The sequence below is a fragment of the Pseudocercospora fijiensis genome, assembly GCF_000340215.1.
Source record: "Pseudocercospora fijiensis CIRAD86 unplaced genomic scaffold MYCFIscaffold_4, whole genome shotgun sequence".
In the NCBI taxonomy this organism is placed as follows: Eukaryota; Fungi; Ascomycota; class Dothideomycetes; order Mycosphaerellales; family Mycosphaerellaceae; genus Pseudocercospora; species Pseudocercospora fijiensis.
The window spans coordinates 621,262-643,297 of record NW_006921535.1 but is presented as its reverse complement, the minus strand read 5'-3'; the positions used below and the strand labels follow the sequence as shown (position 1 = coordinate 643,297).

Sequence of the window (22,036 nt, the reverse complement as noted above, 5' to 3'; positions counted from 1 at the left end):
TCCTTCCTTCCTGTCCCCTCGCCCATCATGCTTCATGCTTCATTTCCATCATGCGCCATTTCCTTCCAAAAAAATGCTTCATGATTGAAATTGCTTCTCACTTTCGAACAGAGCATGTTCGATGACACGTGAGATCGGGTGTCTTTCATGCCTTTCGCAAACAAGCAGGTGGCATGTGGAGCGCTGTCCCTCATCCCCATTGTAGTTGGGTCGGTGGGTTTGTCTGCTTAGCGCCAAGCGCATGTCTGCGAGCAGATTCCGCCATCCAGAGCCCACATCTTCTGACTGTCTAGCATGTCCTCGAGGACTTGTCGAGCAGCGTAGAATTTCTGCATTGATCTGCCTCGCAGGAGTTTGTTCTTTGTCCTGTCGCGCTGGATTATCCAGAAGGGGAGGCCCTCTTCCGCTTCAGCTATCTGCTTGGACAGCGCGCAGTCGCGGTGGTGTTCGACTTGGAAGGCGGCATGGACGGCGGCAAGAGCTGGTGTTGCGGCATATGCATCACGCAGGGCCTGGGCTTGCACCTCCTCCTCATCCTCCTCGTCATCCTCTTCTTCGTCGTCTGAGGATTCGTATCCAGAGTCAGAGTCGATTGCAGAGGTGTTTGTGACTTGTTCCAGCCATGCTAAGATTTCTTGTTCAGCTTCATCCCCCCATTCTGACTCCTCTTCGTCCTCGAAGACTTGCTCAAACTGTGTTTCGAGGCGGAGGACCATGCGCTCAAACTCTTGGACATCGTAATTGTCCCAGTGAAGACCCAGGCCTCTTGACAGGGTGGCGTAGAAGAGGTCAAGATTGGGACGTTCGTCTTCAATCAGCTGCTCGTTGGAGGGCTCTGTTGCGACCGGTTTAGATGGCGGTAGGAGCTTCAAGGTGCGTACTGCTGGCTGTTGAGCCTGGCCAGTGTTCGGTTCTTGATTGGACAACTCCGTTGCAGCCGGTTCGGGTGATGTTCGCGGGCTGCAAGAACCGGGGTCTGGGAGGCCAGCGCCAAAGTTCGTATGTACGGGCTGCTTTGGGCTTTTGATGCTGCGTCTAGCCTCCTCAGCGGTATCATCGATACTGCCAAGGTCTGCATTCACGTGATGCTTTGCACGTTTGATGCTGCGTCCAGTCTCCCCAGCGGTATCATCGTCCGAGTCAGATTCTCGAGGACGTTTCTTGGGGTCGGTCTGTATGATCTCGCCTGAAAGTTTCGGGTGTTTGTTGCTGTGTTCCAAAGCTTGACGCTCGTCCTCTTCAGAATCCTCACAAGACCGCTTCTTTGGAGTTGCGTTTGGGGTGATCGCAACAGTTTGTTGAACCGAGTCTGTGACTAGGTCCGCCAAGAAAGATTTCATTGTTGCTTTCTCGTGCTCTACCTTGTGAAAGAGTGTCTCGACTCTGCCAAGAAGATGTGGAAAGGCGAGAGGATCTGGCCTGTATCTGGGGTTCTGATCAAGACTCTCGTGGTCGGAGAGCTCTGCATGGAGATAGCAGATTTGGGCATCGAAGTGCGGGAATGTGCCGATTTGAATTTGGCACTCTCGGAGCGCTGATAGCTCATGCCTCTTCGCGTCGAGCATCTTAATAGCACGACCGATGGGCTTGTAAATGTGTCGATTGCAGAATGGCACAAGGGGACCGTCGAGGTCACCTCGCGGTAGCCACTTGGTCATTGAGCCAGGCACGCGTGTTCGCGTGAAACTTGCTGCAGATGTGTTCATTTTGATCGACAATTTACTTCTGGCTTCTGATTGCTGATGAATGGAGATATCAGCAGCGCCCTGAGCCTTGACAAGATTTGGGTATGAAGCTTCAATACCGTGCTAAGGCTTTCTTTTTGCCGATCTCCGCAGCTGGTGGCCAGCACGCCGTTGACTTGCTGGCGGAGCTTTGTGAGTTTTGGAAGTTCTTGCTTGTCTGAAATGGTTGACTTTTTGCTGCTGTTGATGGCAGTGGTAGTCTTTGATTGCAAGTTATGCTGTTGTCTTGAGACGATTTTGGTTTGGATTGAAGTGTGTGTATGGCAGTGGTAGTCTTTGATTGCAAGTTATGCCGTTGTCTTGAGACGATGTTGGTTTGGATTGAAGTGTGTGTATGGGAGAGAAAGGAAGAGGGTGAAAATCCCCAAAAGATTTTGCACTCTACATCTGCGAGGCGAAATTGGGTAATAGACTCCATTACCTACCGAAAAATGAATAGAGCACCTGGATGAAGCTGTCTACCACGACCAAGTGTTCTTGTTATCCAGTAAGAGGTGACCGAGTACTACATCGCTGGAGTCTGGGGGTATAGATGCTTACAATGCTGTAAGGCACTGACAACCTGGTATGCCTTTTGCCCTGAAAGGAACCCGCCGCTGTAATTGGTCTTACACATCTCTTGAGACGGTATTGGGGGAAATTTGAGCTCGTAGCTCGAATGTTGGAAGCAATTGCTATGGACCATGGACCATGATATGCTTGGGAAGCTGGTCACGTGATCCCGTGGAGTCATGCTGGCTCTTCGTTTTTTCCGAGCGTCAAGCCACAGACGTGTCCATTCCTCAGATAACAGGGCATTCAGTGGAAGAATTCATGTTCGTGAGTAGGGTCGGTAACACGTGGAAGGGATCTGGTCGAGCCATTTAGCAGATTGAACTTGACGTGGTGCGAGGACTTGCCATCGAAACGGAAGCGGAACTTGTACCAGTGTACCATTTTTCCACGCTGCTGTTGGACTTGCACCTCGGTATCTCTCATTATTATTGTCAGTCGTGCCGCTGTGAGACGTCTGGATGGCGATGGCGGTGTATGTGCGAACTAAGCAGGTGTGATTGGTCAGGTCGAGATGACGCGCTGGGGGGCAGTGAAACATCTGGAACGTCGACAAGAAGTGAAGAAGCTGAAGAAGCTGCTGCGCTGCGCTGGGTTGGGCTGAGAGAGAAATGGTCGATATGGCCATGGCCAATGCTGTTCTGCTTTGGCGTGAGAGCTGGTCAGCCTGTGCACGCAGTGGGAAGGTCGTAGTGGACAGAACGTCTGGGCCCTGAGCTGGGCTTGGCATGCTACGTAGTGTCAGCGGTAGCGGTAGGCCGGTAGCGCATCTTCATATCGACATTGCTGCCATTTTGAGCCCCACGTATCGGCCATTGAACACATCACTCTCTCTCTCTCACTCCACCAACAGCCTCGCCTGCAACTACCTCCTTGTCCAGCAGAGACCACACTCCAGGTCAGTAGCTCCGTCTTTCATCCCCTCCCTCTCCCCGGCGCATGCGCCAAGGATGCCTCACAAACAGCTCCCGCGTGTTGGGCAGCATTCGGTCGTCCACGATGCGATGCGGTGTGTGCCAGCGAGCGCGCCGGCGACAGCGAGATCGAAGAGATGCCATCGCGAAAGAGCTGGGCAGGGTCGCCAGAGCAGTGGCTGCTGCATAACATTCGATCATTGAGCGCTCTTGCTACCAAGGCAGCGGTCAAGCACAGCACGACAGTGGCAGTGGCATCCACGACCGCTTGATCATCTCAGGGCATTGCGAGTCTGCGCTGCTCCCAGCGATTGCGCGCAGCTCTGGCGCTCTGCGACCTTCTTCTCTTCACCTGTTGTCAACAACAAGAACAACAACCCAAACACTCGCATTCACATCTCCTGCACACCCTTGGACATCACACGTGTCGCACTCATGCATTCTTCAACTCCAGTGCAACATCAGCACGCCGACGACCACCAACTGACGCATAAACTAAAGTCGCAGACGAAACAACATACCAAAATGGGTTACGAAGACTCCGTCTACCTCGCGAAGCTTGCTGAGCAGGCCGAGCGCTATGAGGGTAAGCTGAAATGGTCCCCTATCGCGCTCGGCAGTACTGACAGCCGCCGCAGAAATGGTCGAGAACATGAAGGCCGTTGCCTCCGCCGACCAAGAGCTTTCTGTCGAGGAGCGAAATCTCCTCTCCGTCGCCTACAAGAACGTCATCGGTGCCCGCCGTGCATCCTGGCGCATCGTGACTAGCATCGAGCAAAAGGAGGAGAGCAAGGGCAACGAGCAGCAAGTCACTCTTATCAAGGACTACCGCCGCAAGATCGAGGCCGAACTCGCCAAGATTTGCGAGGACATTCTCGAAGTCCTGGACAAGCACCTCATCCCCTCGGCCCAGAGTGGCGAGTCGAAGGTCTTCTATCACAAGATGTACGTCTGCCACGTGCCTCCTCCTCCATACACACTTGCAGCATGCTAATCACGTTCCTGCTGCAGGAAGGGTGACTACCACCGCTACCTGGCCGAGTTTGCTATGGGCGACAAGCGCAAGGAGTCCGCCGACAAGTCTCTCGAAGCGTACCAGGCCGCTACCGAGGTCGCTGGCACTGATCTCGCCCCTACCCACCCAATCCGTCTTGGACTTGCCCTCAACTTCTCTGTGTTCTACTACGAGATCCTCAACTCTCCCGACAAGGCATGCCAAATGGCCAAGACCTCGTTCGACGAGGCCATTGCCGGTAAGTCAACGGCGATGTCCAGATCTAGTCTACGACCATACTAACGCGCACACAGAACTCGACACGCTCTCCGAGGAAAGCTACAAGGACTCCACGCTCATCATGCAGCTGCTCCGTGACAACCTGGTATGTGGCATACGCTCGTTCATATATGTTGGCGACACTAATAATGATTCGCAGACTCTCTGGACTTCGTCCGAGGCTGAGCCTGCCTCAGATGCCCCAGCCGCCGCCGAGGGCGAGTCGAAGGAGCACACTGATGCACCAGCTGGTGAAGATGCCAAGCCTGCTCAGTAGTCGTTCTATGCGTTTTCATACATCGACGGTCGTTCATTGAGAGCGGGTGGAGCCAGTGTGTTGCTGGAGCTAGTGGTGCATTCTCTTTTCTCTTGGACGTAGAGGTTGGAGGCAGCGAGACGGAATATCCTGCATGATGCTAGTCCTACATGCCTACAAGTCTACTACAAGACAGACCTCCCCGAAATAACAAAAAACCTGAAAGTTGATATTCAAGCTGCTCACTGCACTCGGAGGGCAAAACCTTGCACGATGATGGCCTCCTGTGCTTGGCTCGGACAGCCTTGCTCGCACTGTTTCTACCACTGCTGTGGATGTACTCCTTTCGCGACGCTCACGACAGGTCGACAGCGAGCATATCCGGCACGGCACACGATAGACGGCATGCTACCGTGGAACGATGAACTGCAGAGACCGCACGATGCTGTCGAAACATTCGGCAGCGGACTGAGGTCCGAGTTTGCGATCACGCTCCACGTTGGCGACAGAGCGGTCCTGGTGCAGGAAGGCAAGCTGTGGCCTGCCATTGCTGCTCGATTCGGCAGGTACACTGGCAATTACATATCAAGAACACAACTCATCTCGCTTCTCGTTCATTGCGGCCAATATGTGCATTATTTGTTTGCAGAACGTGACGGCTGCCCGGTGCTCTCGAGAAACAGCGCATTGATATCGAGAGCTTCCCAGCAGCTTGGTACTATACTGGTTATAATATAGCTATTTCTATAAGGAACGGCGGCTTCAGGCTGTCACAGATCCGATGCAATATTATTGCTGAGTGTGGCAGATGTCAAACGACTCTCACAGGCGGCTTCTGACTCCGCACGAACTCCTCGGAGACGGCTCGAGCGAGTAAGGTACGCGACCAGTGGCGCTCGGCCACAGCAATAATGTGGGCTTTTACCAGGAGCGGAAGGGATGGTTGTTCGGTGCCGTACCAAGGAAAGTCGGCCGCGAATGCAGGTCCACGACTCCACGCAAGTGAAGAGCACCTGTGCGTGTGTTGGCCAGGGTCACGACTTGAAGCATTCTTATTGTAGGAATCGCTCGGGCGCTGTGAACGTAATCCTCCGCGCAGCAGAGAAAGGCCACGAGTCGCGCGCAGGCTGCTGCTCAGCTGCTGTCTGGCGAGTCGAGCCGTCGGCTGCGCAGTGTGCAAAGGTCAGCAAGTCAGCAAGCAGCTGAGCCAGCCCCTTTGCCTCTGCCGCCCGAAACAGGCATGCCGCCAACATGGCAGAAACGGCGGAACACCCGGACGATGAGCATAACTTAGAGCCTTTTGACTCTTGAGTGCGCGAAGTAGTGGATCTTATAGTTTTCGAAGAGCGGCAGAACAAACGAGAACCCCGCCGGCGCTGGGCGGTGGTACTTCTCAGTGATCTCACCATCTCGCCTTGTTTCCTTCCCACACCACATCTCAGAATCGCTATCATCTCCTTGGGCGTCGTTTCGCGGGCAGCAGTTTCGTGCTTTGAGTGACCTTCTGCCGCGTTCACGTTCGCGTTCGCGTTCGCCTTTCTGCTGTGAGTTGCTCCCTCCATTCTGTGTCTTCGGCGCTCGCCCAGCCCAGCCCAATTCATCCGCCATCCATCCATCTGTCCTAGACCAAAAGACCACAGCCAGCAAGTGGGCGCTCCGGGGATTCGGAGGCGATCCGGGTGCAAGCAGTCGCTCGCAGGCTTCCGTGTCGCAGGCTGGACAGAGGACGCTGCTGCTGCCACCCCAGCCCCATGCGCGCCCAGTCAGATCTGCACATCACTCGCATCGACGGCGCACCATCATCATATCGAAACCACCATCGGCCCCAGTCCATCTCGTCGAAAGCGTGCGGTCACCTGACGCTCCCGTCCACATTGGACGCTGTCTAACCCCGATCGCATATCGGCGCAACCTGACTTCTGCATCACATTTGCTGGTTACCTGGTCGGCGGTCTCTGCCATACTCTGGAGCGCTCGGCTGGGCGACCTCAGCTCCCTCGCGCTTCGCCGCTTCTCAAGTCCCCAATCCTCACTTCCGCCCTCCCGCGTCTGCCCAGCCCTTGCTGCTTCAGTCCCACCTGCGGCAGCGCCTCGCGTCTGTTATTCGTCTCCATCGCCGCGGCTCACACGCATTCTGCAGATTCACCTTCGGCAAACACCAGGGACGCTCTTTCACTTTAAGCGAACCGGCGTTCTGAGCTTCCAGTGCGACATATTAGTACATCTCATCAATCAATCATTAGTGGGAAACACCTCCACAGTCTTCGCGACTTTCACCTTCCGTTGCACGAGCCACGGTCCTCGGCGCCCTCATCTTCTCCAGTAACGACACTTACGGCCGGGCGAGCATACTTATTGTCTTAGCAAGTGAGTCGGCCCTCAGCCTTCACATTGTTGATCACTCACTCACACGCAATCGTCAATGCGCTAATCATCGTCACAGGCAAGCAGACCTCGTTTACGTAAGCACACACGCGACAACGGCATTTTGCGATTCGACTTCAACCACGCACATCACCAACACCATGAGTTTCCCGAACATGGAAGGCGGCGCACAGCCCCCTCAGCAAGGTGGCCAAGAGCAAGGTGGTTTCGGTCATCAAGAACAAGGCGGATTCGGCGCAGCGCCTGGTGCAGCTCAGCAGCCGACTCCAATGGGTCAGCAGATGGATCCGACTCAACAGCAACCCGGTCAGTTCCCAGGTGCGCCGCAGGGCGGTCCGCAACCTGGGGCGCCAGGGCCGAACCAAGGTGGCGACCAGAAGACGACTTTGTGGTAAGCGCAGCAGATGGCGGATCGCACGTCGGCAGTGAGACTAAAGCTTGACAGGATGGGCGAACTTGAGCCATGGATCGATGAGAACTTCATTCGAAGCGTATGGTTTGGCATGGGCTATCAGGTCAACGTCAAAATGATTCGCGACAAGTTCTCAGGGTATGCGCTCTCTCGTTCTTGTCACGATGAACGCAAGCTGACTCAATACAGATCTAACGCCGGTTATTGTTTCGTCGATTTCGAGAACCCAGACTCTGCTGCACGGGCTCTCGCGCTTAATGGGCAGATGATCCCAAACTCTAACCGTCAATTCAAGCTGAACTGGGCTTCTGGAGGCGGCCTCGCAGATCGCAGCCGTGACGATCGTGGTCCCGAATACTCCATCTTCGTTGGCGACCTTGGCCCGGAGGTCAACGAGTATGTCCTCATGTCTCTCTTCCAGAACAAGTACCCGTCATGCAAATCCGCCAAGATTATGAGCGACCCGATCTCAGGCATGTCGCGAGGCTATGGATTCGTGCGCTTCGCCGATGAAACCGACCAGCAGAAGGCTCTTCATGAAATGCAAGGCGTGTACTGCGGCAACCGACCAATGCGCATCTCTACTGCGACTCCAAAGAACAAGAGTGGCGGCGCCGGTGGTCCCGGTATGGGTGGCATGCAACAAGTGCCTGGCGGCCAGGGAATGTACTCAATGGGCGCTCCTCCGATGGGCTACTACGGTGCTCCTCAGCCAATGAACCAGTTCACCGACCCGAACAATACGACTGTCTTCGTTGGTGGTCTTTCTGGCTACGTCACTGAGGATGAGTTGCGGTCGTTCTTCCAGGGCTTTGGCGAGATTACCTACGTCAAGATTCCTCCAGGCAAGGGCTGCGGATTCGTTCAATTCGTCCAGAGACACGCTGCGGAAATGGCCATCAACCAGATGCAGGGTTACCCGATCGGCAACTCTCGCGTGCGATTGAGCTGGGGTCGTTCGCAGAACAACTCAGGCCCAGCAGGTACTCCATACCGCCCAGCACCTCCGCCACCAGTTTACCCGTCAATGGGCATGCCTCCGCAGCACCCATATGGCAACTTTGCACCTATGAAGGTAAACCACTTTTCTCTTCATTCCTCCTGGCAAGCCATGTGAAGCTGATTCTTTTCTAGTAAGCGCATTTTCGTCCCTTTGCCTTGAGTGAGATAGCACTTTAGCGGGAGTTGGTCGAAGGTTCACATGACTTGCCTTTTACTACTGCATGCTCAAATCGCGTTTCTTACGACGACCACGAGAACGACGCTCACAGAACGGAATGGTCTCTCTCTTGGCATGAATGCATCCTACGGACAGCGGGGCGGTCAGACTGCAGTAAAAGTTTCTTTTGCACTTCTCATTACTTCAACAATACACGACAACGCGCTACATCACATCACCCGATTCGACGGCACGATTACGATTTCCTCCCCTTCTGGTGCATAAGCTGCGGCCGGACGGAGCTTGCTTCTACATTTCTGTATAACAGATGGCCTGCAGCGCGGCGCGTGGAAGATGGGCGGCTGTTTTAGCTAGCTGGTTCAATCTGCTCTCGCGAGTGATGGGCCAGAAACGTGCTTTCTCATTTTGGAGAGATCACAGACAGCTATGAAACCAAAATGCTATCTTGACTTAGTCCTTCCGTTTCCGTCCCAGCTTTCGTAGACGTAGACCTCAGCCCTGACTGGTGCCTTCTGATCACCGCTTGATCCATAGCACAAATCGACAGATTGAAAGCTTTGCTGATGCCGTTTGCAGTTGATGGGAGAACACCAATTCCTAAGACCTCTGGAATCTTGCAGCGCCGTGTTCGACAAGCGCAGAGCGACCGAATGGAGAATGCGGCCGAGAATGAAGGAGCATCATCGTATCAAGAACTGTCTCGAAGCGCAAAACTTGTTCCCACGACTGCCACTCAAAAACTCATTGTCCCGCCATAAGTCGGCATACCGAGTTGATAATCTTGGGATGCTTCTCGGTGATGCGAGACTGCCCTCGGAAAGAGGTTGAACGCCGCAAGAGCAGCAGCAGCTCAAATTTCTGGTCGAAACGGGAATGACGCCACGAAGCTCGAGTGAAGGCAAGAGCGCGCCTTCCTCCAGTACGAAATTGAAGCCGCGACACGACTCAACCTCACCGTCCCTCTTGCGACTCAACCTCCACCACCAGCGACGTATGGCGGAGACGGCACATTATCTCATTGCTTGAATGCACCGCTTCGCAAGCCTTTGCTGCGCTATCATCGATACATCACCTCACCTCCAACATGCGCTACGAAGAACTCGACATTCTGATCTTTCCGGGCGGTCATGATGGTACCGGACATATTCCAACGCAAGAGTTCAAAGTGTCGTGCTGTGCTGTGCATGACCCGAACCCTCATCCTTGTGGCCCGACCAGTAAGTGACAACCCGCTTCGGCGCGCCTGTTGAGCGAGACTGATTGTGCTGCAGTCATACCCGTGATGACCTCCTTTATTGCGAGCTTGCAACCCGGCGACCCTTTTCAAGTCTCCATCCACTCCTGGGGCAAACGCAAGTTCTTCTTCGACTCGAACGCTCGCAGCGATGATCGCCTTCAGACTCAAGTCTGGCACGCGCAGGTCATGGTCGATGGAATTTTGCAGAGCGTCGAAGTCTTCGACCCCAATATTCAGTGGCCGAAGGTGATTGCGCACAGCAATACGCACACCATGCATGGCGCAGCACTCCTCCAGTTTCCTCCATTCCATCGCTCAACCATGTCGCAGACAGCATGGAACGCGCTGGATGAGACTGGACGTATCAAGGTGGTGGTCTCGGAGGGATGGCTCAGGAATGATGGGAAGTCTTTTCACAAGTTGGCAACTCATGCCATTTTCAACTTCCAGCCGGCTCCGCTTGGTATGTTGCTGCAGCATTAGACAATCGTGGCCTGTCCACTGACATATCTTGGCAGATGTATTGCAGCGCTGCGACATCGCATGGCCAAACCCGACCATGATGGCACACCCGATAGCCCTTCCTTCGTCGTCTCGCCAATCGAGCTGCGGAAGCATGCTCAATCATGATTTTCATCATCGAAATGCAAGCATCAATAGCACATTCAGCGCTCCCAGCGCTGCCGCATTATCCTCCTCTCCTGCTTTATGCGGGCATATGCCTGGACCACCGCCACCTACACCAACTTACGCTGACAGGCTTGCTCCCTATCACCACCTACCAGATGGAAGCAGCAGATCCACTTCTGCATACACAACGATCTCCCAAGCTGCTTTGCCCTTGATGACATTTCAATCAATTGGCACTGTGGGCAATCCGCCTTCCTTCCCGGGCATTGATGGTGAGCGACTTCACCGTAGTAGTGAGGGCAATCTCCGCATGCCCAGTGGCCAACTCGATGACCTCCTTGGAGCCATTCGTGAGCAGAGAGAAGCAGCAGGCGCAGGACAGCTCGCAGATGCCTTCTCAATGCCTCCACCACCAATTCCTCAGCACGCTCTACGCGCCAGGACCGCTGAGACCGCCCACGGCCGGGCTCTCGGCAGCCCCATGATGGCCGACTCTGGAGCACAAGTCAATGAGGAGGACCTAGATCACAGCGATAGACGTGCTCTAGCTCGCTCGAACACCTCAGACGTCTCCATGCACGCCAATTGCGAGAACTTTCCGACCTGTACGTCCGAGGACGCTCAAGGCCATCTCATTCACCATTCTGCAGGTGTAGCCCCAGCTGCTGTTATGCGCGGTAGGAAAGAAGGCTCTGCAGATCTGACGCGTAAGCGCTCCAGTCCTCCAACGCTGGCATTGCTGACACAGTCAGTAGATCGTGATTTTCTCTCTCATCTCCTGAACCAGCAGTCTGATGCCTCCGCCGGCAGTCCGTCTTCAGGCGCTAGCATCGACAAGACTTCCACTCTACCTTCGTCAAGCCCGGCAATCGGTTCGAACAAGAAGCGCACACGATCGGCTGTGAAGCAGCTGAATGTCAACGAGACCGGTTCCCCGAAAAAGGAGGCAATTCAACCCACTCGCAAGGTATGTATTGACCGGTTTGGATCAAGCACCTCTACTAAGACATATGCTAATAGATGGTTACCCTGAAGTTGCGCAAGCGGAAAACGGTCCTCGCAGGATCCGATGATTAGTATGCTCTCTGTGCACCGCTTCCGTATTCGACGGGTCATATGTTCAATTTGGCGCAGTGCCGACATCACTCCTGCCCAAGCGCATTGTTGAGGAAACCTGCAGTAGTCTGAGGGCATTGGAAGGAGACTTGGTAGCAGGGAGGACTGACGTATGAGTAGCTCATATCCTGTGTTGATACAGCTCATGAAACTAATGGACAGATATCAACGACGTGCGTCTCGTTCGTTCCATCATTCCAAAAGCTGTCACTCAATCTCTTGACCAAATCCTCATCTCGTAAACGTGAACCTAGTCTAAGCTTGATCTTGATGCGAAAAGCTGGGTTGATTTGTAATTCTTCTTCTTATTTCTTTGGAGGAATGCCTGTAGCAATAGCCATGGCCGCGTTAGCTTGCTCCACCAAGGGATCATGGATTTTTGAAAAATCTAATTGTATGTTTCTTGATGATGATGATGACGCACCAGACGCTTGAGCCGCAGTTTCTTTTTCCTTTTCCTTGTCCGTTTCGCCGTGCGCGTCACGACCTGCGGCAAAAACTTGATCGAAATCGTACTCGAACCATCGAATGTCTGGATTCAAACCGGCGAATTTCCACACTCCGTTGACTTTTTTGTACCAGTGTAAGTTGAAGGAGTGGGCGTGGCCCTTTACGGCGACTTTACTTAGGGTTTCGTCGGTGTATTTTTGGTGGGGGACGCGGAGTTGGTGGTATCTGGAAGCCAAAATAGCGGTTAGAAGGAAGAAATAAAGTATGTGAGGGAGGTATAATATATAATATATTTGCTTACCCGATTATTTCATCCTCGCTCACTTTCTCCCACTTCGTGCCTCCGATGAAGTGTTGGGTTTTGAGAGTTGGGTCGCCCAGAACTGCGGGGTCCGAAGCCATTTTTATGAATTCTTCCGCTGGCATTTCTTCCCAGAGTTTGTTGAGGAAGGAACGGTAGTCGATGCGGAGGGTTGGGGCGATGCATTTGCTCAGGCGTACCCAGTCTTTGCTGTCGTAGCTGTCGGCCCATTCGTAGACGGCGGCCATGCAGCCTTGCATTTCTGGGGGAGGGGGGTGTTAGGTCACTGATGTTTTCTATGGTGGGCGTGGGTGGGGGAATTGTTTTGTAGGTGGAGCTGGAGGGTTGTGACGATTTGAGGGAGTGGATGTTTTTCCTCTTCTTTTCTTCTTTCCCTACTGTGATGGTCACAACGCTCAGGATTTCAGAATGAATTTTCGTGGTTCCGCTCATTTCTTTCCTCTATGGGAAAGACTCGCTTAAATCCCTTATTGTTTTCTTCATCATGATGGAAAAGTGGGTGATCTGACGGCAGCAACGAAATGGACTCACCCTCAAGCGTGATGAGCTTGACGGGCTCAAGCTGAGTGTCTGCGAATCCAGGCATGTTGGCGGTAGTCTGTGGTGATGTGGGAGGATGGAGGAGTGAGAAGAGGGGAGAGGGAGTAGGACCCAGACGGGATCAAGTGCAAGATAATAGTGGGCTTCTTGACATTTCGCTCTAGCTGTCATCAAGAATAACTTCAGGGCCTGCATTGGCGCATTGGGGGCTGGTGTCACCGCCAATCCTTACGATTCTCCCCGCCCAAAAGTCCGTAGCGGTAGGGCACAGCATCAGACGGGCGCGCGGTGGGGCCGGTGGTAGTGAGCAGTGGTTGGAGATGTTCGGTGCAGGAGCGACTCGGCGCAATTCATGTCAGCAGGAGTTCCAGCCTGTGCGTCCAGTTGGTGCGAAGCAGAACGAGTGCTGTGCTGTGCTGTGCTGTTCCTGCAGAGTAGTAGGCACCTTGCGCAGTAGGTTTGAATTGGCAGTTGCGCTCCGTGTACGCGGAAGTGGCTCGCACTAGTGCACTAGTATGTGAATAAACTCGGTGCAGTTATCCGTGCGTAAAGGATTAAGTGAATAAAAGCACGGGTAACTATACGAGCTCGTACAGTCAACCGTGTACGCTTATATAATCGAAAATACGCTAATTAGACCCTGCGCTAGGCCGTTAATAGTTAAGTAAAGGAGTGTGCTAAATCCTTAGCTAAATGGCTTAAACCCTGTCTCCGCCTTCTATCAAATTCAGTCTTTTAGCATAGTAGCCATCTCCTGCCGGCTACTATATGCCCCTTATATATATATATAAAGACGGAGAGTCTAGTAAGAGGTAGGTAAAGGTCGCTATGCGGCTACTAGAGGTTATATAGGTCTAGGGGCCTGTATACAATCACTCTAAGAGCCGTTATAGGAACAGCTATAGAGACCTCGGTAGGGAGCTATTATAATTATAACTAAGTCCGTATCTCGAAAGAGGTATATATTAGGGCTTCCGAGAATACACAAAGTACTCGGAAGCTTAGACTTGTTAGCAAATACCTCCTAATTAAAGCTTCTTAGTATTATAGCCGTTCCTGTTACCCTAAGACCTACCCTACTACCTATTACCGCACTTCTCGACCTAAATTATAGCTTCTCGTAGAGCGATCTATACCCTCGCTTAGGTCCTTCCTTCTATACGCTACTAGCTATAGTCCGCGACTATTATAGTTAACCTACGCTATATAGTCCAACTGTATTACTCGACAGTCTAATAACCTATCGCTTAGTAGCTAATTAGGTCTACGAAGTGAATATACTAATCGTTTCTACGCTAGTTAAAGAGCCTGTCTAGCAGCCTGTCTAGTAGCCTATCTAGTAGCCTGTCTAGCAGCCTATCTAGCAGCCTGTCTAGCAGCCTGTCTAGCAGCCTGTCTAGTAGCCTGTTTCTACGCTAATATCTACGCTAATTGAGGAGCCTGTTTCTACGCTAAATAGTACTCGAATTAATAGTTAGACCGACAGTTAGACCGATAGTTAAACTTTAGTTAATATAGGTCCTTCTTAAGACGACATTATTGCCGCTACTATTACTAAGGAATATAGCAATACTCGACTTAATAGTAATAGCTATATCTCGGCGGCTAGTAAGCTTACTCTTACTAAGGTTAGCGCTACTATAGCTTATAAGCGAGTAACTAGCAAAGTACGTAACTAGAATGCTAGCTTTAAGTCTATTGTTACTACTACTTAGCTAACTAATAAACCTCTTATTAGCGATCTAGTTAGGGCTTATCGTATAATAGTTAAGCGCCGAGTAGTTGCGAGAAGGCCTCTTAACGGAGCTTCCGGAGTTGTCGTAGCAGAGACCCTTTAAGACTAGCTTCTCGATAAGGCTACGGAGATACTGTTTCGACTAGATAAAGTATAGCGCGAGAAGATATTAAATACGAAGGAATTAAAGGCATTTAATAGTCCTACCGAGAATATACGTAACACTATGCTATCGACACTCTCTTAGCGTAGCAATAGTAGTTAGGCTCCGGCTCTAGTAGCAACGGCTCTAGTAGCGGCTCTAGTAGTATCAAATCTAGCTATTCTAACAACGCCTATTTAACGAGTAGAAGTTATCGACTTATCGACGCTATCTATAGTCGATAGTAATACTACTTAACTTACTAAGCGTCGTCGTTTAGACTTCGAGTCTAAACGGCTCTAGCGTAGATTATAGGCATAAGGAGCTATACTAAAAGAGGTACTATCGCCTATATTTAATACGCTAAGAACACTAGCTAAGAGCCGTAGCTTAAGACGCAGAATTAGCTCGCTATTAGAGTCTTTAAGTGTCTCTATTATTAGCGCCGCTAGCGAGGCGCCGAGTATACTAAGTCCTACTAGCCGTACGAGAGATATAAGCGACTTATCCGCCGTAATAAGCGCCGTAGTAAGAGACGTTAAGCTAAAGATAGTACGTTAAATTAATGCTATCTAGTCTAGTATCTAGGCTCTATAAGTAACGATAACCGCTTCGTTGCTATTAAGACTATTACCTTTATTATAAATAGAGCTTCCTTCTAACGATATCGTAGATAGTTAAACAGACTCGCTAGACTACGACAACGATAGCGACGGCTTCGTAGACCTTAATGCTATCGATAAGGATGTATTCTCGTAGATAATTTAATCTCTTAGGGTTAGGGTTAGGGTTAGGGTTAGGGTTAGGATAAGGGTTAAGCTTAGGGTATTGCAATTGTCGTATTCTTATTGTCGAGAATGTTGTAATTACTTAGTCGATATCTTCTTTTACGAGTGCCTATTCGAAATCGTAGCTTCGTTCGGTACGAGAGCGCTAAGACTCTCTATATCTAATAAAATTATAGGGTCGGAGCTTAAACGGCGAACCCGTATCGACGGCTCTAAGGGACTCGTAAAATAGGGTAGGTATTATAGTATATAGCTCGAAGTAATACGGAAAGCCGAGATTTCATCGCTTAGTAAGCGGGCTTCGACCTTCTACGACTCGCTATATAACAACGTATTACTCGTTTTCGCTCGTTTTTAGACAATAAGACGCGCCGTATACTAAAGAATATAGCGTACGTAAGAATATATAAAATTAGTAATGTTATTGTTATATTTAAAGTCGCAAAGCATCTTATATAATATACTACGCGCTAGTGCGGGTATACCCGTATCTATTACTTTCCTATATCTTCTACCTCTATCTCCTAATTTAATCTTCTCTTATTATATTAACAACCTTAATCTCGTCCGTCTTATAGTCCGGTATAACCGTCCGACTATATCTAAACGAAGCGCCGCTATCGAATACCTCGTCGCCTGCTTAAAAGCCCGCTCCGAAGTGCCTACTATAGCGTAGAAGGTCGTTGTCGCTAGTTAGAGCTATAGGTATTATAGGTAGGGATAGTAGATTAGCGAGATATTCGCGCGCACTCGGAGGCTTTACCTTATATAGTCGACTAATCTTATTCTCGCTACGATAACAAGTAAGGCAATTAGTAAGCAATATAGTAACGATATATATCGCTCCGACTAGTATTAACTCGACTCGGAGCCTATAGAAGTACTTTATTAACTCGAAGTTGTTAATAACCTCTACGAAGCCCTATTCGACTAACTAGCGGATAGTACTTATCTCCTTTATAGCCGTAGCCTCGTCGGTATTGCGAAACTCGCTATTTACGGTCTTCTAGCTTCTTATAACCCTATCGGCGACATTATATACTTAATTACTATATAAGAACACCCGCTCTTCGAAGGGTCGATATAGCTGTCTAGGTAGCTCGAAATACGACTTCTAAACCTTATTAAACCTACTCTCTAGCATTAGCGTTATATCGCCGTAGGAGCTAGGTACTAGACTATATAGCAATATAATGCTATCCGGAAGGACAATGCCTTAGTATTTGAGTCTATAGAAGTGCTTATATCTATTATAGAACGGCCGCTAGTTGTAGGTCGGCCTATAGCACTTCCGTAGGGTACTATCGATATATCTAAAGATATACTCTATATCGATTAATCTAGCAACCGTAATAGCTATTCGCTATAGGTAGGCTTTACTTAACCGGTTAAAGTCCTATACTAATCGCTCTTTCTAACGCCTTGCTATTTAAGTATACGCGGCATTAAATATACGACTAATCTAGCTATTACTACGACTAAATATCTAGCTTAGGTTACGTTAATAACCCGGATTACTAAGCCTTCCGTAAACGATATATAGTACTATTACTAGATCGCACCGTATACGCTTAGGCAACTCGATCGACTTAATATCTAGCAACTCGGCTAATTCGATTACTTATTACTTACTAAAGCGGAAGTTACCCTCGAAGTTAGCGTTAGGATACGTTTCTAGTAACTACTACTTGTCTCTTAGATACTCGCGTAGCTCTTTATATAGTCTATTATTGCGAGCCTGTCTATACTAGTATTCGCGCTCGCTCTCGCCCTCTCGGCGAATAGCTAGATCTAGTAGATTATCGGCCTCGGAGGCTAAAATAGCTATAGTTGTTACTAGTATTCTACTATAGACCGCGATAATATCCTTATTAGTTAAGAAGCCGTTAGAGTCGTATTCTTCTATAGTATAGCATAGCAATTAACATCTAATCTACAATACTAATTATAGTAAGGTCTACGACCCTAGCTACCTCTTAGTACCGAGGTTGATTACTAAGCAGCCTACTAAGAAACGCTACTAAATTACCTGCGCAAGCTCTTATAAGCCGTTATTTTGGTTATTCACTTCCCGCCGCTAAAACAGCGCTATTCGCGGCTTCTTACATGTGGCAAACGGCTGGAAACCTACTGCGTAAGGTGCCTAGTGTGGTCGGAGTGTGGTGAGGGGCGAATGGAATCGTCGAATCGGCATTCGGCTTTTGGAGGTAAACTATATTTTTAGATCGAAACCAGGGTACTGTTTACTTGTCCAAACAAACCACAAACCTTTGCGAATATCTTCACGTGCAAGCACTGCAATGGATCACGAAAGTCTGCGCACTGCGTCGACGTACCTCAATAACTTACTACTAGCAAGAGGACTCTTACGCAATGGCGAGCCGGTCGACTTCGTCAAGCCCTCGAAAGAGAGCCGCGCGCAAATCATCAACCTCGTCCACGACCTGATACTCAGAGAAGACCGGGATAAGGAACAGAGAGAACATGTTGCGACCACGATGCGGCAGCTACAGTCTGAGGACGTCAGGAAAACGCACGAGATTGAACGACTACAGACTAAGAGCGAGGAGTCGGCGCGAGCAGCAACACAAGCCCAGCAGGCAGAACGCGTCGCACTGGCGGAGGTTAAGAAGGTGGAGAAGGCCATGAAAACACTTCAAGATCAGACGACGAAGCTGAAGGCCACACTGGCGCAGATCAAGACACAGTGCACCAACGACATTAAGAAGCGAGATCTCGAATTGGCTAGATTGAAGACACATTTGCAGGGCCAACAGAGAGGCACGCGCGTGGGAATGACCGCGCCCAGCATGACTGTCAGGAGACCCGTCGTGGAGCCTTCAATGCACGATATCGAAGATCCAGCGTATAGCTTGAAGCAAGAAACGACCGAATTTCTAACCCAGCTCAGCCAAGATCTGAGCGATGAGAACGATAACTTGATCAGCCTGGTTCGAGGTGCTTTAAGCACGATGCGTGAGATTCTTGGGCTTCCTGCTAACGTGAAGCTGTCACACCCAGACAGTGCGGTGGGAAGCATGGGCAGCGAGACACAAGAGCTGAATGCGAAATACAAGAGTGCTGGGAGCGGTGACCTCATGCAAGCTGCTCCCGTTGCGTACGAGATGCTTGCGGCTGACATGGAATCAACGTTGTCTACGCTGAAGACTATCTTGACGAACCCTAACTTTGTTCCAATGGAAGAGGTCGAAATGAGAGAGGAGGAAATCATTCGTCTTCGAGAAGGATGGGAACATATGGAAAGCCGCTGGAGAGAAGTGTTGAATATGATGCATGTGTGGGTAACACGACTGAACACCGGTGAGACTATCAACATAGATGATCTGCGTAGAGGGATGGGCTTGGTCACGCCAGGCGGCAGCTCAAAAGGAGGTCGCGGTGCAATGGCGGCCAAGGAACAGCAGGATGAGAGTCTTGTCTCTTCCGAAACAAGCGAGATCGAATTGCCAAAGACCAATTGTCACGCAGGGGCTAGGACATCAGACGCGTCTTCTCGTCCTGAATCAGACGAATCAAGACGAGCTGATATATCGCCTGTGGCCCAACAATCAAAGTCCTGGAAAGGAGAACTCTTGGAGACATCAAAGAGGAAACGGAATGCACTCGAACCGCCAGAATTCTTCGACCTTCGACCGTCTGAGTCAATACCTCACAGACCAACGCCGAACTCTCCGCCCAAGTCGGTCGCTGACACAAGATCTGATCCGTTCTTTGGTACCACAGCGCTTGAAGACGATGAGAGCGAAGTTCTGGAGATTCCTCAGATGACGATCGCTGAGAAATTAAGCGCCGCGCAAGAAGAGGCTGCAGAAGCTCAAGCTGCACGTGCGAATCCCACATCGGTTCGAAGGGAAGATCGGCCATTTGGCTTGGACGGTGTCCTGGACGAACCAGAAGATGATACACTGGGCAAAATGCCTGGTGATGATACATTGGGCAGAATATCGCCAATGGCTAAGAGGACGAAGATCAAGGGAAGGCCACGCAAGAGAAAGAGTACGCTCAGTCCTGAGGAGCTGGAAACGCTTCTCATTGTTGACTTTTGACCACGCTGAGCAGGAGGTGTATGCAAGATAATGATGTATGCTTTGATAAACAGATCATGTTGCATTGGTATGGTTGGGACAGCGCAGGAGTTGTTGGATAGCGGTAACAAATGCAGTCCAAAGAACGATCTTCTCGCCGTCTCAAACATAACACCTCAGCGATTATCTACGAGAACGAGCGACCACGACGACCACGACGACCACGACGACCACGTACCGACTGTTCACACTCCAGCTCACTGAGCAACGCGTTAACATCTTCAGGCGCCAAATGCCTGGAATAATCACCCATACTGGCGACAGTAAGGTCAAAACAAGCGCGACACGTGACCGCGAGGAAGAGGTGGAACAGGTCGATCAACAAGAGGTGGAAATGGCCGCCAGATAAGGTCTAGTTTGGCTTCAATGTGACTCCTCATTTGCAGGCCTATACCATGCGATTACAAGGCTTCAAATTGGCTCGAAATTAGATCTCGTAGCGGTGACTAAGCGGTCCGTATATGGCCTGTAAACAACCATGGAAGTGGACAAGCCGCCGCTGCAGACCTAGCTGCCGTGGCGTTTCACCAGTGATGGTTTCACCACCCTCGTGGTCAGTATACAACTGCCGCCTTGTTGAATGGAAGGCAGACGTTATTAGAGTTCGCGGCACCATGCACTTTTGTGATAGGGGTAGAAATCACTTTCTTACATTATTATTAGAAAGCAGTATACATAGACTTTACTATGCGCTGCTTGTCTGTCCTTCTGAGTTTCTATCAACCACCACCACATTCACTACCACCACATTCACTACCACCACATTCGCTTGGAAAATACAAGATGCGGCTTACGACGGTTCTCTCCCTCCTTATGGCTTTCGCTAGTATACCAGTGTCTTCACGGGTTGCAGGCATCAAGCCTTACTATTTTCGTCTCGAGGGATTGATCCCACGTGAAGAGTTGGCAATGGCAGGTGCCCCAAAGGCACCTGCAAAGACACCTGGGCCAACGTCACCGGCACCTGGGCCAAAGTCATCGGCACCTGGGCCACCAACGTCACCGGCACCTGCGCCAAAGTCACCGGCACCTGGGCCAAAGGCAGCAGGGCCTAATAAGGATCCGAAAGGGAGTAAGAGACAATCCGAGCCAGCGAGGCAAGCTACTTCATATATACATATACTAATCAACCTTCTTCGCAGATGGTGGTAAGGGATAATCCAAGCAGTGGCTACTTCATACACACATACTATTATACTAATCCACCTTGTTCGATTCTCACAGGGTGGTCTAAAATCGACAAATCGTCGGGTTGTGCGCATAAATGTTGTGCAGCGACTGAGGGTGGTGCCTGCGTAAGTCATGAGCGTAGCGACTCGAGGGTTGCTCGCTAACGATTGTTTTGCTAATTCTTCTTCCGTAGACTGGTTGTTGCGCGTGGGACCCAAATGATCCTGCCCACATCCATAACAAACAAACTCCGAGCGAATGGAAAGACAGTATGAAGGGGTTGCTTACACAACCACCTTGCGAAAACACAGGCACTTGCGGCCCACCTTGAGGAAACAACGAACCGTTCAGGCCGCGTACCGAGCGGGTGTTTGGTGAGGCTCCTTTCAGTGTTTGGGCTTCAAAGCGGCGGTGGCTCCGGCTTGGGCGCTTGCGTCTTTTTGACGGCGTTGACGCTGGGGCGAGTGCCGCCCTGAGACTGTGGGTGGAGGACTTGGAGAGTGTGTGTGGCTGGCTATCACGTGCATAATGCCTGAGGCTGCAACTGTGCACACTTCATCTTTGGGCTTTCTGTAGATTAGCCCTCTTCTGAATACAACACAGTTTATATCAAGTGGTTATAAGCCCCCTGCGTTTTCTAACGCATACAACGCGTATTCTAATAGTTACTCCGACAGCTGCGTAGCTAGCGCTCGTTACTAAAAATTGCGCTAATACTAATATTATCGCTACTATTATTACCGCCGCCCTTAAGTGTTCTAGTAGGTACTAGCCCGACTCGAGTCGGTTACCTAACATTAGTATTAGCTGTCCGCTATACTAGAATACAAAACAGTATTAGCTATCCGCTATACTAGAATATAGGCGCGCCTATCGGCGGCCTCTTAAGATAAGTCTATAGTCTCTTTCTATATTATCGCCGTCGCTGTCCGCAATAGCTCCCCCTACAACATCTAGCGCTTATATAAGCAACATTCCTAAGCTAAAGAATAAGGAGAACTACCTATTATAGTTATATGCCGCTAAAGGCGCCCTTAAGAGTATATCGGTCTAGCGCTATATATAAGGTACCTGCCCGCGACC

At 50.6% G+C, this 22,036-nt stretch overlaps 7 protein-coding genes across 7 annotated transcripts; 4 read left to right on the top strand and 3 right to left on the bottom strand.

Annotated features, from left to right (window-relative positions):
• Nucleotides 1–32: 32 nt before the first annotated feature.
• MYCFIDRAFT_174196 (uncharacterized protein) lies at nt 33–2,524 on the bottom strand (the record flags this gene model as incomplete). Its single annotated transcript, XM_007927910.1, has 9 exons — nt 33–76; nt 102–285; nt 309–1,690; nt 1,717–2,019; nt 2,053–2,166; nt 2,190–2,250; nt 2,286–2,398; nt 2,428–2,485; nt 2,513–2,524. The coding sequence occupies 9 exons, from the start codon at nt 2,522–2,524 to the stop codon at nt 33–35; spliced, it is 2,271 nt and encodes a 756-aa protein (XP_007926101.1).
• A 647-nt stretch (nt 2,525–3,171) lies between these two features.
• Nucleotides 3,172–5,335, top strand: MYCFIDRAFT_51315 (uncharacterized protein). The gene is made up of 6 exons (XM_007927654.1): nt 3,172–3,195; nt 3,713–3,797; nt 3,850–4,156; nt 4,223–4,464; nt 4,520–4,590; nt 4,645–5,335. Exons 2-6 carry the CDS (start codon nt 3,737–3,739, stop codon nt 4,759–4,761), a joined length of 798 nt encoding a protein of 265 aa, XP_007925845.1. The 5' UTR covers nt 3,172–3,195; nt 3,713–3,736; the 3' UTR covers nt 4,762–5,335.
• An 857-nt stretch (nt 5,336–6,192) lies between these two features.
• Nucleotides 6,193–9,179, top strand: MYCFIDRAFT_51313 (uncharacterized protein). The gene is made up of 6 exons (XM_007927653.1): nt 6,193–6,284; nt 6,881–7,107; nt 7,184–7,516; nt 7,571–7,675; nt 7,727–8,612; nt 8,672–9,179. Exons 3-6 carry the CDS (start codon nt 7,266–7,268, stop codon nt 8,672–8,674), a joined length of 1,245 nt encoding a protein of 414 aa, XP_007925844.1. The 5' UTR covers nt 6,193–6,284; nt 6,881–7,107; nt 7,184–7,265; the 3' UTR covers nt 8,675–9,179.
• A 622-nt stretch (nt 9,180–9,801) lies between these two features.
• On the top strand, nt 9,802–10,437 carry MYCFIDRAFT_137301 (uncharacterized protein; the record flags this gene model as incomplete). Its single annotated transcript, XM_007927909.1, has 2 exons — nt 9,802–9,934; nt 9,989–10,437. 2 exons carry the CDS (start codon nt 9,802–9,804, stop codon nt 10,435–10,437), a joined length of 582 nt encoding a protein of 193 aa, XP_007926100.1.
• Nucleotides 10,438–11,814: 1,377 nt separating this feature from the next.
• MYCFIDRAFT_58137 (uncharacterized protein) lies at nt 11,815–13,090 on the bottom strand. The gene is made up of 4 exons (XM_007927689.1): nt 13,004–13,090; nt 12,452–12,713; nt 12,125–12,375; nt 11,815–12,025 (listed from the first exon to the last, which is right to left on the bottom strand). The coding sequence occupies exons 1-4, from the start codon at nt 13,056–13,058 to the stop codon at nt 12,006–12,008; spliced, it is 588 nt and encodes a 195-aa protein (XP_007925880.1). The 5' UTR covers nt 13,059–13,090; the 3' UTR covers nt 11,815–12,005.
• Nucleotides 13,091–17,977: 4,887 nt separating this feature from the next.
• Nucleotides 17,978–19,744, top strand: MYCFIDRAFT_80258 (uncharacterized protein; the record flags this gene model as incomplete). Its single annotated transcript, XM_007927770.1, has 1 exon — nt 17,978–19,744. The coding sequence occupies one exon, from the start codon at nt 17,978–17,980 to the stop codon at nt 19,742–19,744; it is 1,767 nt and encodes a 588-aa protein (XP_007925961.1).
• Nucleotides 19,745–20,516: 772 nt separating this feature from the next.
• Nucleotides 20,517–21,618, bottom strand: MYCFIDRAFT_182581 (uncharacterized protein). The gene is made up of 4 exons (XM_007927908.1): nt 21,147–21,618; nt 21,008–21,078; nt 20,929–20,934; nt 20,517–20,855 (listed from the first exon to the last, which is right to left on the bottom strand). The coding sequence occupies exons 1-4, from the start codon at nt 21,185–21,187 to the stop codon at nt 20,650–20,652; spliced, it is 324 nt and encodes a 107-aa protein (XP_007926099.1). The 5' UTR covers nt 21,188–21,618; the 3' UTR covers nt 20,517–20,649.
• Between the last annotated feature and the right edge of the window lie 418 nt (nt 21,619–22,036).

Coding starts and splice junctions, on each gene's coding strand:
- MYCFIDRAFT_182581 (XM_007927908.1), bottom strand. CDS start 21,187: ATGTGGGCAGGATCATTTGGGTCCCACGCGCAACAACCAGT. Junction 21,079..21,146: donor TCCCACGCGCAACAACCAGT/CTACGGAAGAAG, acceptor CTCATGACTTAC/GCAGGCACCACCCTCAGTCG.
- MYCFIDRAFT_58137 (XM_007927689.1), bottom strand. CDS start 13,058: ATGCCTGGATTCGCAGACACTCAGCTTGAGCCCGTCAAGCTCATCACG. Junction 12,376..12,451: donor AGCGAGGATGAAATAATCGG/GTAAGCAAATAT, acceptor TTTGGCTTCCAG/ATACCACCAACTCCGCGTCC. Junction 12,026..12,124: donor AACTGCGGCTCAAGCGTCTG/GTGCGTCATCAT, acceptor CTATTGCTACAG/GCATTCCTCCAAAGAAATAA.
- MYCFIDRAFT_51315 (XM_007927654.1), top strand. CDS start 3,737: ATGGGTTACGAAGACTCCGTCTACCTCGCGAAGCTTGCTGAGCAGGCC. Junction 3,798..3,849: donor GCAGGCCGAGCGCTATGAGG/GTAAGCTGAAAT, acceptor CAGCCGCCGCAG/AAATGGTCGAGAACATGAAG. Junction 4,591..4,644: donor AGCTGCTCCGTGACAACCTG/GTATGTGGCATA, acceptor AATGATTCGCAG/ACTCTCTGGACTTCGTCCGA.
- MYCFIDRAFT_51313 (XM_007927653.1), top strand. CDS start 7,266: ATGAGTTTCCCGAACATGGAAGGCGGCGCACAGCCCCCTCAGCAAGGT. Junction 7,517..7,570: donor GACCAGAAGACGACTTTGTG/GTAAGCGCAGCA, acceptor AAAGCTTGACAG/GATGGGCGAACTTGAGCCAT. Junction 7,676..7,726: donor ATTCGCGACAAGTTCTCAGG/GTATGCGCTCTC, acceptor GACTCAATACAG/ATCTAACGCCGGTTATTGTT.